The sequence below is a fragment of the Lepus europaeus genome, chromosome 5, assembly GCF_033115175.1.
Source record: "Lepus europaeus isolate LE1 chromosome 5, mLepTim1.pri, whole genome shotgun sequence".
Classification (NCBI taxonomy): domain Eukaryota; kingdom Metazoa; phylum Chordata; class Mammalia; order Lagomorpha; family Leporidae; genus Lepus; species Lepus europaeus.
This window is the reverse complement of record NC_084831.1, coordinates 14,612,244-14,627,586: the sequence shown is the minus strand read 5'-3', so window position 1 is coordinate 14,627,586 and position 15,343 is coordinate 14,612,244. Positions and strand designations below refer to the sequence as shown.

At 44.9% G+C, this 15,343-nt stretch overlaps 1 protein-coding gene across 11 annotated transcripts in view; it reads left to right on the top strand.

Annotated features, from left to right (window-relative positions):
• The window catches only part of EIF4G3 (eukaryotic translation initiation factor 4 gamma 3), a 366,352-nt gene extending 351,313 nt beyond the window's left edge, over positions 1–15,039 (top strand). For all 11 annotated transcript variants that reach the window (XM_062190568.1, XM_062190571.1, XM_062190570.1 and 8 more), the window contains 3 exons: positions 6,602–6,683; positions 9,322–9,468; positions 14,001–15,039. In XM_062190568.1, the coding sequence (XP_062046552.1) occupies positions 6,602–6,683; positions 9,322–9,468; positions 14,001–14,182 (411 nt within the window). In that variant the 3' untranslated portion in view covers positions 14,183–15,039. The remainder of the gene's footprint in view (positions 1–6,601; positions 6,684–9,321; positions 9,469–14,000) is intronic.
• Positions 15,040–15,343: the final 304 nt, after the last annotated feature.

Here is a 15,343-nt window from a genome sequence, read left to right as displayed (position 1 = left end):
TCCCGGGCCATTGCAGAGAGCTAGCCTGGAAGAGGGGCAACTGGGACAGAATCCGGCGCCCCAACCGGGACTAGGACCTGGTGTGCCGGCACCGCAAGGCAGAGGATTAGCCTGTTGAGCCACGGCGCCGGCCTCATCCTTCCTTTTTTAAAATTTTTAAATTAATTTTAACAGCATCAATATGGTTTGTAGATATAATTGTAAGAACATAATGATGAGCTGGCACTGTGGCATAGCCTGCAACACCAGAGGCCCACATGGGTGCCAGCTCCAAGTCCCGGCTGCTCCACTTCCCTTCTTGCTCCCTGCTAATGGCCTGGGAAAGCAGAGAAAGATGGCCAAGTACTTGGACCCCTGCACCCATATGAGAGACTCAGATGAAACTCCTGGCTATTGGCTTTGGCTTGGCCCAGCCCTGGCCGTTGCAGCCTTTTGGGGAGTTAACCAGAAACCTCTCTCTTTGTCTCTTCCCTGCCCCTTCTCTAATTCTGCCTTTCAATTAAATAAATGAATCTTTAAAAAAAAAAAAGATGATATTCTCTTCCTCCCTCCCCTTTCCTCCCTCTCACCCTCCTTTTTCCTCCCTTTTTTCACTTTTGAAATAACATTTTAAATTTATATTACAGTGAAAAAGACTTACTACTTTATCGAATAAGAAGTTTCGCGGGCGGCCGGCGCCATGGCTCAACAGGCTAATCCTCCGCCTTGCGGCGCCTGCACACCGGGTTCTAGTCCCGGTCAGGGCGCCGGATTCTGTCCCGGTTGCCCCTCTTCCAGGCCAGCTCTCTGCTGTGGCCCAGGAGTGCAGTGGAGGATGGCCCAGGTCCTTGGGCCCTGCACCCACATGGGAAACCAGGAGAGGCACCTGGCTCCTGGCTTCGGATCAGCATGGTGTGCCGGCCGCAACAGCCATTGTGGGGTGAACCAGCAGCAAAGGAAGACCTTCCTCTCTGTCTCTGTCTCTCATTGTCCACTCTGCCTGTCAAGAAAAAATAATAATAATAAGTTCAGCAAGTAAAAAAGCAAGACCCTAATTTACTGAGAATTTAGACAATGGCTATCAGTTCCGTCCATTTTGCTGCATATTGGAAATTCATGTATTAAACTCTTGTCAGATTGTTCCTATCACAACATAACCTGGATTTTCTTTTTCTTTTTTTTTTCTTTTTCTTTCTTTTTTTTTTTTTTTTTGACAGAGTGGACAGTGAGAGAGAGAGAGACAGAGAGAAAGGTCTTCCTTTGCCGTTGGTTCACCCTCCAATGGCCACCGCGGACCGGCACGCTGCAGCCGGTGCACCGCGCTGATCCAAAGCCAGGAGCCAGGTGTTTCTCCTGGTCTCCTATGCGGGTACAGGGCCCAAGCACTTGGGCCATCCTCCACTGCACTCCCAGGCCACAGCAGAGAGCTGGCCTGGAAGAGGGGCAACCGGGACAGAATCCGGTGCCCTGACCGGGACTGGAACCCGGTCTGCAGGTGCCACAAGGCGGAGGATTAGCCTATTGATCCGCGGCGCCGGCCCATAGCCTGGATTTTCAACATCCATCTCAAAATGGCATGTGCAAACTCAGCATGACCACCGGTGTGTCCACTAGTGTGAGTCAGGTGGTTTATTGCAGATGTTATTTTAGAGTCTGTGCTTCTGGAAGTCGGACCACACTCAGCACAGTTGCTTTCTCAGTCATGCAGTACCTCTTCTTTTATGTCTTGTAGTTTAGTCATTTTTCTGTCATCCTGAACTTACTTGTCTGTTTGTTGAACCAAAAAAATTTTTTTTAACATTTATTTCTGTTTATATTTGTCTTCATTTAGAACCTCTTTAGTCTGAGGACATTTTGGGTCCAACTGGATTATAAAATTAGCTCAACATCTTTTTCATTCGCATCATCCATACATTTCATTAATACACCAACCTTGGCCTCAACCAGGTTATAGGTGTGAATGTGTGAACTGGTAGGACCAAAGACAAAACAGCATGACCTCAGGGGCCAGCACCAACCTTACCTCTGTGGACACTCCAGCTTGTTTGTTATTTGTTAATAACTTGTTTGTTATTTGATGTTGTTCTGCTGTCTCCTTTTCATCTTTCTTCTGATGGGTATCTGTTGTTAGCGAATTTGTCAAATGCCTTACTTGAGTCCAAAGAAGTTCTATCTGTTTCAGCTACAATGTGATAATTTAATCAGAAAGAAAGGATTAGTTTGCCATGACTTATTTTTCTAGTGTAACCATCTCTTTCCTAAAACTTTTAAGTCATTCATATTATAATTTGTTCTAGCATTTAGGATAAAAATAAGCATCAGATTTTATAGCATCTTTATGATACCATATACCTTCTTTTCTGTTTTAGAAATCAGGTTTGCATATTTTACATTATTCTCTTTCTCCATAATTTTTCATAGATCACCATCATTTCAGTAGTTTTGTCTTTTATATTCCTATAGATTGCAAAATAATGCTATGTTAGACTTCATTTTTTAATCAATATTTATTCTACAATAATCAATATTTATTCTACTGTTGTTCATTATTCTTAAATAAGGCAGAAAAGGCAGAAGATAAATTTTACTGAAAATAAATTCTACTTAATAAAGATGACTTAAAAAAACAAACAAAAAGGTAAAAACATAACAGTAACCGTTCACAGTACAGAGACGTGCATTCTTCTGTGTCTGATAGCATTATGTAACTATGTAAGTAGGACTTTGCTTATCTATCCCAGTTGTCTGTTCTTTAGTCTCCTTTACCGTTTTCTTCAAGCCTTCTGTACTTTTTAATTTGAGAGAGAGCATGCATACATGCACAGTCCAGTGCTCGGGTTCACTCCCCAGATGCCTGCAAAACTAGGACTGGGCCAGGGCTGAAACCAGGAGCCAGGATGAAATCCAGGTCTCCTGTGTGGGTTGCAGGAGCTGAGTTATTTGAGCCATCACTCCTGCCTTCCAGGGTCTGCATTAGTAGAAAATTGGAAACAGAAATCAAAGCCAGGGCTTTGCAGTGTGGGATGTGGGTGTCATCTAGGTTAAACATCTGCTGTTGCACCCTTGGATACCAGAAGTAAGAATATTTAGCTCTGTTTGGTAAAAGAAATATGCAGTTTATTTCTTAAGAAACAAGTGGTTTGGAATTACTATTACTGTTACTTCCAAGTTACATTTAGCTGATTTGTTTATTTTCTCAAACTGTGCTAAAAACTCTAATTCCTTGGAGATTTCAGGTGATATTCAGTGCTTTAAAAAGCTCTGTCAATTTGTTTATTAATTATTGTGGGACAGAAAAAGAATGGTGTATTGTCATTCTCTCATTCATTCTTCAAAAATAATTGTTCAGACACTGTAGAAGTAACTTCCGCACCTGGCTTCGTTCTAGGTCAAGTATTCTTAAAGACAGCATCTGTCTGCAACACAAAAACCATCATGGGATCTTCCATATACGGCTCTTGGCACCCACTCCCTCCCCTTCCATATACGGCTCTTGGCACCCACTCCCCCGCTTAGCTGTCGGCAGAGGTGCTGCATGGTGCTGTTCTGTAGGGAAGATAGGTAATGAAACCTCTGACTGAAACACAGCCTCCGTGCTCAGCGCCGCTGATGGCCCACAGAGATGGCCACCTGGTTTGTCAACCAGTCTTAACTTACTCTCCAGAGACTGTCAGTTCCTCTCAAGTGATGTTTCAGGTTAGACACTCAGCAGAGAGAGGAAGCTACTGATTCTCTACCACAGTGGAAAATTCATCAGCTTCAAACGTATTTCTGAATATCTTTGGACTTGTTAGCTCACACACAGAAGTCTGTAATGACATACCTAATTCTCCTAGCCTGTCATTTCAAGGCCAATCCTTTCAGTGGGAAACGTCAGGCTGTGCTCTTAAAGGGAGTTGAAACAAGCATTCCGTCCACGGGCAGGAGGAACGTAAACTTTGAGAAGTATCTAGAACACCTGCCTAGAAAAAAAAGTAATTCCTGTGGTTTCCTTTTGTCACTCATCTGGCGTAGTACAGTGTCTATTAGCAATAAGATAAGGTCTTAAGGGAAATAAACTAAAAACAAATCTGGGTACCTGTTTACCCAACATTTCTATACGGATTTTTTTTCTTGCCATTCTTAGGAAATAGTATTAATTTTTTCACCTCCTGAAAGATTTGTTTGAGGCAGTGCTTAAGATTAACCCTCAATTCATGTTACAATGAAGATGAAAAAGCAATATTGGTATATGTAAGAGTAGTTGTAACCACTGAGAAAGTAGTCTGTAAAATACACTGCAGGGCCTGTGCTGTAGCGGGTAAAGCCACCCCCTGCAGTGCCACATCCCATATGGCCGTTGATTCCATTCCCAGCTGCTCCACTTCAGATCCAGCTCTCTGCTATGGCCTGGCAAAGCAGCAGAAGATGGCCCAAGTCCTTGGGCCCCTGCACCTGTGTGGGAGGCCTGGAGGAGGCTCCTGGCTTCCGATCAGCCCAGCTCCAGTTTCGTGGCCATTTGGGGAATGAACCGACAGATGGAGAACCTCTCTCTCTGTCTCTGCTACTGTCTCTCTGTAACTGTGCCTTTCAAATAAATAAATAAATCTTTAAAAAAAAAAAAATGTACTGCAGGAGCAGGGGTTTGGCCTGATGGTCAGGATGTCCTTGCCTTGATCAAAATACCTGGGTTCGACACCCAGCTCCACTCCCGTCCAGCTTCCTGCTAATTCAGAACCTGGGAAGAGGTGGTTATGGTTCCAGTAATTGGGTTTCTGCCACCCATCTCAGAGGCCTGGCTTGAGTTCCTGGTTCCTGCTTCAGCCCTAGCCACAGGCAATTTTTGGCATCTGGAGAGTGAATCAGGAGATGGAAGCTCTCTGTGTCTCAAATAAATAGTTTTTTAAATACACTGAAGTTGTGTGATTCTATTAAATATGGATTGTATCATCTTTATGTGGATTGAGTATTGAGGAAAGAATTTTTTTTTTTAAGATTTATTTATTTGAAAGGCAGAGTTACAGAGAGGCAGAGGCAGAAAGAGAGAGAGGGGTCTTCCATCTGCTGGTTCACTCCCCAAATGGCTGCAATGGCTAGAGCTGGGCTGATCTGAAGCCAGGAGCTTCTTCCAGGTCTCCCACACAGGTGCAGGGGCCCAAAAACTTAGGCCATCTTCCACTGCTTTTCCAGGCCATAGCAGAGAACTGGATCAGAAGTGGAGCAGCCGGGACTTGAACCGGTGCCCATATGGGATGCCAGCACAGCAAGTGGCGGCTTTACTCACTATGTCACAGTGCCGGCTCCCAAGGAAAGAATTTTTTTAAAAATTGGTTTTATTTATTTGAAAGTTGGAGTTATAGAGAGGGAGAGAGGGAGGTCTTTCATCCACTGGTCCACTCCCCAGATAGCTGCAACAGCCAGGGCTGGGCCAGGCCAAAGCTGGGAGCCAGTTCTCCCATGTGGGTTCAGAGACTAAGGACCCAGGCCATTCTCTGCTTCTTTCCCTGGCATGTTAGCAGGGAGCTGGAAGTGGAGTAGCTAGAACTTGACCTGGTGCCCATTTAGGATGCCAGCACTGCATATGCTGAACCGTATACCTAAACCGCTATGCCACAGCACTGGCACTGGAAACAGTGTTTTTAAATGGATGCACTCTTTTTTTTTTTTTTTTTTTTTTTTTTTTTTTTTGACAGGCAGAGTGGACAGTGAGAGAGAGAGAGAAAGGTCTTCCTTTTGCCGTTGGTTCACCCTCCGGTGGCCGCCGCAGCTGGCGCGATGCGGCCGGCACACCGCGCTGATCCGATGGCAGGAGCCAGGTGCTTATCCTGGTCTCCCATGGGGTGCAGGGCCCAAGGACTTGGGCCATCCTCCACTGCACTCCCTGGCCACAGCAGAGAGCTGGCCTGGAAGAGGGGCAACCGGGACAGAATCCGGTGCCCCAACCGGGACTAGAACCCAGTGTGCCGGCGCCACAAGGCGAAGGATTAGCCTGTTAAGCCACGGCGCCGGCCTAAATGGATGCACTCTTATAAAAAAAAAATTTTTTTTTAAAGAATTATTTAGTTATTTGGAAAGCAGTGTTACAGAATGAGAGAAAGAAAGGGAGAGACAGACGGAAATTTTCCATTCACTACTGATTAACTTCCCAAATGGCTGCAATGGCTGGAGCTGAGCCCATCTGAAACCAGGAGGCAGGAGCTTCTTCCAGGTCTCCCACGTGGGTGCATGTGGGCCATCTTCTGCTACTTTCCCAGGCACATGAACAGGGAGGTGGGTTGGATGTGGTGCAGCCATGACTTGAACCGGGACCTATTTGGGATGCCAGTATTGCAGGCAGAGCCTTTACCCGCTAAGCCATACTGCTGGCCCCAAAAGAATGTACTCTCAAATGTATGTGGTACATACACACTGTGTAACTAATGAGCAGAGGATAGGCACTCTGAAAACTACCTGCTATTTTAGAACGTATTCTCATAGAACTGGTGGTAATGTACTGTTTTTCAATGAATTAAATGTTTAATTTTTGCAAGAATACAACAAATGTTACTATCTACCTTAGTACCAGGGCAGCCCTCATTTTGGGGAAGTCGTTTTTCTGGTGTGCAGGGGCTCTTTTAAATGTTCCATTTGTTTTTGACTCCAGGCTAACCTAGATGAAAGCCAGATGAGTTCACCCACATTCCTTAGAGCTTTAATGACAGCCGTTTGTAAAGCAGCTATCATCGGTAAGTGTAGCTCTTAACATCTGAAATCCATATTATGTCAACTACTGATTCAATGCTCTGAATTTATATTGTCTTCAAAACTCGCCCTATGTAGGCCAGGTTCTAGGCAAACAGGTGCCATTTCTGTTCGCAGCGCCTGGCGCTCTCCTGCAGAGAAGCCAGATCTGAGCACTACTGTATGCCTTGTGTCCTTCAGTCCAGCAGCAAGCTGCGTGCTCCTGGGTGTTGTCTATGACGTGCGTGCGGCATTTCCCTTACTGTTCCACCACCAGCATTCAAGACCACCTCCTCCTCCCATTCAGGAGTCACAATAAATTGATTGCGTATCTTAACCTCACGTCATTCTCATTAGAAAAGTTGTTTTATGTAAATACCATGCAAGCATAAGGGAAGAAAATGCCAATAGTTTTTCCTGCTCTATATTTATTTTATATGGTAAGATAATTTTCTTGAATGTTTATAAATTGTATAGATAGGTAGGATTAGAATTGGTAGAATGTCTACATATTCTAAGCATCATGCAATATTTAATGAGGATATCTGCTTCACTTTCGGTAGAAATCCACATTTCTGTCAACGTTTCATCAGCCCAGACGTTGTCTCAGAATTTCAGATTTGTCCTTGTATTTTAGAAGATAGCTTCCTGCCACTTGATTTAGCTTCATTATTAAGATTCAGCTTAAGATCCTCTGTCACATTATTTCTTTCAAATGTTAGTTCTTTAATAAGGTAAATAGCAAACTAAATAGAAAGTCTTCATTTATTAATTTTTTTTATTTAGTAAATATAATTTTCCAAAGTACAGCTTTTGGATTACAATGGCTTTTTCCCCCCCAAAACTTCCCTCCCACCCGCACCCCTCCCATCTCCCGCTCCCTCTCCCATTCCATTCACATCAAGATTCATTTTCAATTATCTTTATATACAGAAGATCGATTTAGTATATATAAAGTAAAGATTTCATCAGTTTGCACCCACACAGAACATAAAGTATAAAATACTGTTTCAGTACTAGTTATAGCATTAATTCACATTGGACAACACATTAAGGACAGAGATCCCACATAAGGAGCAAGTACACAATGACTCCTGTTGTTGACTTAACAACTGACACTCTTGTTTATGGCGTCAGTAATCACCCTAGGCTCTAGTCATGAGTTTCCAAGGCTATGGAAGCCTCTTGAGTTCACTGACTTCGATCTTATTTAGATAAGGTCATAGACAAAGTGGAAGTTCTCTCCTCCCTTCAGAGAAAGGTACCTCCTTCTTTGATGGCCCGTTCTTTCTACTGGGATCTCACTCGCAGAGACCTTTCATTTAGGTCCTTTTTTTTTGCCAGAGTATCTTGGCTTTCCATGCCTAAAATACTCTCATGGGCTCTTCAGCCAGATCCGGGTGCCTTAAGGGCTGATTCTGAGGCCAGAGTGCTGTTTAGGACATCTGCCATTCTATGAGTCTGCTGTGTATCCCACTTTCCATGATGGATCATTCTCTCCCTTTTTGATTCTATCAGTTAGTATTAGCAGACACTAGTCTTGTTTATGTGATCCCTTTGACGCTTAGACCTGTCAGTGTGATCAATTGTGAACTGAAATTGATCACTTGGACTAGTGCGATGGCATTGGTACATGCCACCTTGATGGGATTGTATTGGAATCCCCTGGCACGTTTCTACTCCACCATTTGGGGCAAGTCCGATTGAGCATGTTCCAAATTGTACATCTCTTCCCTCTCTTATTCCCACTCTTATATTTAACAGGGATCACTTTTCAGTTAAAATGTAAACACCTAAGAATAATTGTGTGTTAATTACAGAGTTCAACCAATAGTACTAGAACAATAAAAAAAAAATCACTTTCTGTATCTTTGGAACCATAAGACTTTGATGTTTTAAAATCAAAATTGGAAGTACAAAAACTGCTTTTATAAACAGAACTTTGTCCCAGTGGTAACTTACAGAGAACATAAAACATTTGCTTTTGGGCCTGAAGCTGAAGGCTGCCTTCTTTGGCCCCTTGTTATATCTACCACAGAAGACGTTGGGGATACTGTGCACAGTTAGTCTTTTATGGTCTTTTCTTCCTAGGGATAATAAGATCATCCAGTTCTTTTACTCTTCTGAAAGAGATTTGCATTAACTTCACTTTAATTTCCTTTGTTAATGTTTTTTAATTATTCAAATTCCTATTTTATTACTTTTATTTTTGATAAATCATCACATACATTTATGAGGTAAAATGATGTTTTAATATGTTTATGTATGTGGGATGATTAATTCAAGCTAATTAGCATATTCATCAGCTCACCTGCCTATCATTTTTTATGGTAAGACATTTGATTAATGTTACTTTTGTAGTTTATGAAGAAACTGTCACTTCATTATAATTAAAGATAAATAATAGGATGCGTTGCTCTTGAGGGAAACCAGCACTCAGAATGACTGCACCTCCGTATTTTCTGTTCCTTCTGAGAGAACATCCGTTAGGTGTGCGAGCCTTACCTATTTCAGAAGCTTTGCCTCGGACCCCTTGGTTCCTCTGCCCTCACAGAGACAGATGGTTTCTCTGCACTGAGAAAACTGGAAAGGGCGCTGTGGTTAACTCCGTGGGTGTAACGCCAGTCCTTCTGTCGCCTCCAGCTGACTGCTCCACCTTCCGGGTGGACACTGCTGTCATCAAGCAGCGGGTGCCGATCCTACTCAAGTACCTGGACTCAGACACGGAGAAGGAGCTGCAAGCACTTTATGCGCTACAAGCATCAATAGTAAAACTCGATCAACCTGCCAGTAAGTTCACCTCTTGGTGCAGTTATCCCAACTAGTAGTTCAGTTTTGTTCAGGGCAGGGCTTCAGAGACGTTTTGGTTTTGGAAAGGGGACAGTAAAAGAGTCATTAGGAACAAAAAGTCGATAACCAACAAATTTAATAAATCGGAACTTTTTCAGAAATTTTTACTTAAGAGACAGGACAGAGAGAGAGAGAGAGCGAGCTCCTATCTCCTGCTTCACTTCCCAAATGCCCACAGTGGCCAGGGCCAGACCCAGAAGCCGGGAGTGCGATCCAGGTTCCCCTGTGTTGTGACTGCAGACACCGTCACTGCTCCAGGGGCCTGCAGTGGCTGGCAGCCAGAGTCAGGGGGAGCCAGGGGTGGAATTCAGGTCGCCTGCAGCTCCTCACCTCCACACTAACGCCTGTGCCTTGAGTTTTTTATATTATTGACCTGTATGAGAAAGTGGCGTTAAGAAAGCTAATTGAGGAGCAGATATTTGGCCAGTGGTTAAGATGCCAGGTAGGCCGGCACCGCAGCTCACTAGGCTAATCCTCCGCCTGCGGCACCGGCACACCGGGTTCCAGTCCCGGTCAGGGCGCCGGATTCTGTCCCGGTTGCCCCTCTTCCAGGCCAGCTCTCTGCTGTGGCCCGGGAGGGCAGTGGAGGATGGCCCAGGTCCTTGGGCCCTGCACCCACCTGGGAGACCAGGAGGAGGCACCTGGCTCCTGGCTTCAGAGCGGCGCAGCGCACCGGCCACAATGCTCTGGCCATAGCTGCCACTTAGGGGGTGAACCAACGGAAGGAAGATCTTTCTCTCTGTCTCTCTCTCTCACTGTCTAACTCTGCCTGTCAAAAAAAAAGGAAAAAAAAAAAAAAAGATGCCAGGTAGGATGCCTGCATTTCACTTCAGAGTGCCTGGATTTGACTCCTGGCTCCGTCTTCCGACTCCACCCTCCTTCTAATTCAGACTGTGGGGGGCAGTGATAATGAGTCAGGTAGTTGGGTTCTGCCACCCTGCCCCTGCCACCCACATGAGAAACCTGGGCTGTGTTCCCAGCTCCCAGCTTTGGCCCCCCAGCCAATACAGGCATTTAGAGAATGAACCAGTGAGTGGGAGCTCTGTCACCCATAGTCCTCTCTCTCTTTCTCCCTCTCCCACACCGCCCCCCAAAATAAGTTAAAGAAAACCAAAATTTATATATGTGTGTGTATGTGTGTGTGTATGAAAACTAGTTTATTAATGATTTAATAATCCTCATTCTAAGGCAGGTCTAATAAAATTTTCTGCAATAAAGGAAGTGTATCTGTACCATCCAGTATGGTAACCATGAACTAACTACCTTTGGCAGGTAACACCCTTAAATATAGCAGTGTGACTGAAGAGCTGAAGTTTTCTTCTTTTTTAATGTAAATAGCCGTATGTGGGCAGACGTTGTGGAGTAGCTTGTTAAACTGCATCCACATGGAGTCTCTGGTCCAAGCACCAGCAACTCCAGCTTCTGACCCAGCTTCCTGCTGACATCCTTGGAGCTGGCAGATGATGGCCCAAGTGGGCTCCTGCCACGTCAGCGAGAGACCCAGAGGGAGCTTGTGGCTGTAGGCTTTGGAGTGGCCGAGTCCTGGCTATCGTGGACATGTGGGGAATGGCTCAGTGATAGGATATCTCTTTCTGCGTGTCTCCCTGTCACTCTGCCTTTCAAACAAGTAAATAAATTTTAAAAAATAAATAGTCACATGTGTCTAGTGACTGCCATATTGGATAACACAGGCCTGGGGCATGAAAATGGTTACTGATCTCTAGGATGAAACTCTAGGAGTCCTCAGGCACCCACTGAAGGCCTGAAGTGTGGTAACCATGGTTCACTTACCAGAGCATTGTGGGATAGTTGTTAGTTAAGGGCTGTGATTGATTCCTGACGAGCCAGCCAAATACGGTGTACCCAGGTCTCGGTGGTACTGGTTAATCGATGAAAATTTAGCTAAAATGTGCGGTGGCGGGCGTGGCTGTCTCGGAGGCAGCAGACCGCAGGCCACTGCACGTGCAGTCTGCCTGTGCTAGCGCTGCCGAATCCCTTTGGGAAGTAGGGGAGGCTGAAGCAGACCGTCCTTAGGTTAAAGAAGAGCCAAGTAGTCTGAATCGAGAAACCACACCTGGCTCTCTGGAGATCTTGGAAATGTCATTTGATATCAGACACTAACTTGTCAAATGAAATGGTTCAGTGGTCAGGTGAATGGATGCTGTGTGCCCTATGAGTCAGATAAATTTAAAGTATCTCCAAGAACTATCAGCTTCAGTTATCCCTCAGAGAAATCCCTGGTTAATTCTAGATTGACCACCAAGAGAATCCTGGCTGCTTGCTTCCATTTCTTTTTCTTTTTCTTTTTTTTTCTAATTCATTTGACAGGTAGAGTTATAGACAGTGAGAGACAAAGGTCTTCCTTCCATTGGTTCACCCCCACAAATGGCCACCACAGCTAGCGCTGTGCCGATCTGAAGCCAGGAGCCAGGTGCTTCCTCCTGGTCTCCCATGTTGCGGCAGGGCCCAAGCACTTGGGCCATCCTCCACTGCCTTCCCTGGCCACAGCAGAGAGCTGGACTGGAAGAGGAGCAACCGGGACTAGAACCCAGCGCCCATATGGGATGCCGGTACTGCAGGTGGAGGATCAACCAAGTGAGCCACGGCGCCGGCTCCGCTTGCTTCCATTTCTGGATAGACCAACTGAGGATGACAAGTGACTTCAAGATCAGCTTGACTAGTATAGTTATGAAAATAATTCTCAAGAAAAATAATTAATATAATTCAGTCTAAACCTATTATCCCTAAGTATTTATTGTTTATTCCTCTGCCTCCCTCCATTAATATGAATGATTAGAGAGCTGACTATAGATGAATTTTAAAAGCCCATAGTGAGTAAATTTTTAAGAAACTGAATATAGAAATGGGTGTTTGACCTAAGGAGTTAAGACCCCATCGGGGACACCTGCATCCCATCTTGTAGTGCCTGGGTTCAGTCCCCAGCTCCAGCTCCTCAGTGCGGCTTCCTACTAATGTGAACCACGGGAGGCAGCAGCGATGTCCCTACTAATCACCACCCATATGGAAGTCATGGACTGAGTTCCCAGCGTTTGGCTTCTGCCTTTATAGCCATTTAGGAACTAAACCAATGGGAGCGCTCTCACTCACTCACTCTCGCTCTTACTCTCTCAAACCCTCTAATAAGGTTTAATATCTCTAATAATAATATAAGCCATATTTCCATCATGACAGTGAATCAATTAAAATTACCCAAAAACAGGGCCAGCACCGTGGCGCAGTAGGTTAATCCTCCACCTGTGGCGCTGGCATCCCATAATGGGCACTGGTTCTAGTCCCAGCTGCTCCTCTTCCAGTCCAGCTCTCTGCTGTAGCCTGGGAAAGCAGTGGGGGATGGCCCGGGTGCTTGGGCCCCTGCACCCACATGGGAGACCCAGAGGAGGCACCTAGCTCCTGGCTTCGAATCAGCATAGCTTCGTCCATTGAGGCCATTTGGGAAGCGAACCAACGGAAGGATGACCTTTCTCTCTGTCTCTCCCTTTCACTGTCTGTAACTCTACCTCTCAAGTGAAATATCCTTAAAAAAAAAAAAAACAAAACTTAAGTGTTCTTCAGTAGGAGACAGACTTAATAGATTCAGTAATTCACAAATAACATATTTTTGTACTACCACTCAAAATAATAAAGGAAATCACAATGTACTAGCACAAAAAAAAAAAAATTACCCAAAAACCTTGAACATTTAAAAAAGCAAGTTGCAACTACAGTTTGAATAAAATACAGATGAGAGAGATTGTGTCTGTATTTTCCAATATAAACCATCACTCTTTAAAGTTAAACATATTTTAGAGGGGTGGGTGTGTGCCCAGCTGCTCGCAGTGCTGCGTTGCTGATGACATCGATATCCGGTTGCTGGTCAAGTCCCAGCTCCCTGCTTCCAACCCAGCTTCCCGCCAGTACGCCTGGGAAAGCAACAGGTGACCCACGCACGTGGGCCCCACTCACTTGGGAGAGCAGGATGGAGTTCCTGGCGTCTGGCTTCGTCCTTGTCCAGTCCTTGGCCATTGCGGTCATTTGGGATGTAAACCAGCAGGGGGAAGATTCTCTCTCCCTCCCTCCCTCCCTCCCTCCCTCTCTCCCTCCATCCATCCCTCTTTGACTCTGTCACTCCGCCTTTCCAAAAAACAAATCTTTAAACACACACACGCATTCGGAGGAGAAAAGTGTATCTTGCATTTTCGCTCCAGAATTTATAAAATGATGTTGTAAAGCTGTCAAACCATGGAGGACCATACAAGGAAGAACATAAAAAGTCACCCTTACCTTTAATTTTCAGGATCATTGGGTTGAGAATCCTGTGCTATAAAACAGCGTTACTGTTATCTGGACGTAGTTCAAAGCGAGCAGAGAGCCAGGACCAAACATGGACTGCGTGGATCTGCTCGGGTGCGCTCAGCCTGCGGGTGGGGTGACCTGTCTGGGTGCTCCGCCCCCACTTCTTTGTTTCCCTGCAGACCTGCTGCGGATGTTCTTCGACTGCCTGTACGACGAGGAGGTGATCTCGGAGGACGCCTTCTACAGGTGGGAGAGCAGCAAGGACCCGGCCGAGCAGAACGGGAAGGGCGTGGCGCTCAAGTCGGTCACCGCCTTCTTCACGTGGCTGCGGGAGGCGGAGGAGGAGTCCGAGGACAGCTAGACTGCGGTGGCCAGAGAACGCGGAAGCAGCGATTTCAGTATTTTTCTAAAAGTTTCACGTCTTCGCCAATCGCAGTGCAGCAAGGCCAATTCTCGCGGGGACGCCCACGCGTGCACGAGTGGGAGGGGGAGAGGTGATCGTGGAGGGAAAGGTCCTGGAGACAAGCAGACTGCAGCCTGAGGGCGGGAGCACGAAAACCAAATACATGTATTATTTATAGAAAATATTTTCTGTTTTAATCTTTTCTTTTTAAACAAGGACTCATACTTTAAAAAAAACACGTTTAGCAAACAAAAAAAGTTGAGAACTTTTAATTTATTTTAAGGACTGCAAATGCCAGTGTAATTTTTTAATTTGCAGTTTCTGTAAACAACTTGTATAATAGAAGCGCAGAGAAATAAAAGTCCCTCCCCTTCAGATGCACCTCACGTTTGTTTTAAGGCATAGTAGTTAGTACAGATTTTAAAAGGTTTGGGGTGAACAAGGTCAGAAAGATTGTTTTGGGTTCGGTTGGTTTTATTTTATTTTATTTTATTATTTTTTTTTTTTTTGGCATCAAATCTTTCTGCCTGCCTCTCAGCTTGCTTCAGAAAATTAAAAAAAAAAAAAATCACAATAGTAATCAAAGCGTACATAACCTTGGAACAGAAGGAAATGCTGTGGACCAGAGACCTCCAAGAATTGTTCAAAAAGAAAAAGTGCTACCCTGGGAAAAGTACTCTTAATACTTTTGAAATCTTTAGAGCAACTTTAAGGCTTGTAAATACATAGAACAAATATTTAAAAACAAAAAGAAATTGACTCAATACTATTTCTTTTCACTTTCAAAATATAAAGAACAAAATAAAGACAAACATTGCAAGTTTAAAAGCAAGTAAAGCGACTTCTCCTTTTGAAGGCTGCTGCATGTGCGCCCCTCCCTCGGCGGTGCAGTGTGGCTGGTCCTTGTCTGGTCCACGTCGGCGGGGAAGGAGAGAGAGAGTGTGTGTGTCTGTCTGTCTGCAGTCGGCCAAGGCAGGCTACCTTGCGGGTGGGGAGGACACTTGTGCTTGGATGGGAATACCCCTCGGGGAGTACCAGTACCAACTAGAAATGCAGTCGGGGTGCTAGCAAACCTAAGGGCAGTTTTTTTCTTTTTTGGTTTATTTGGGAAGCAGAGAC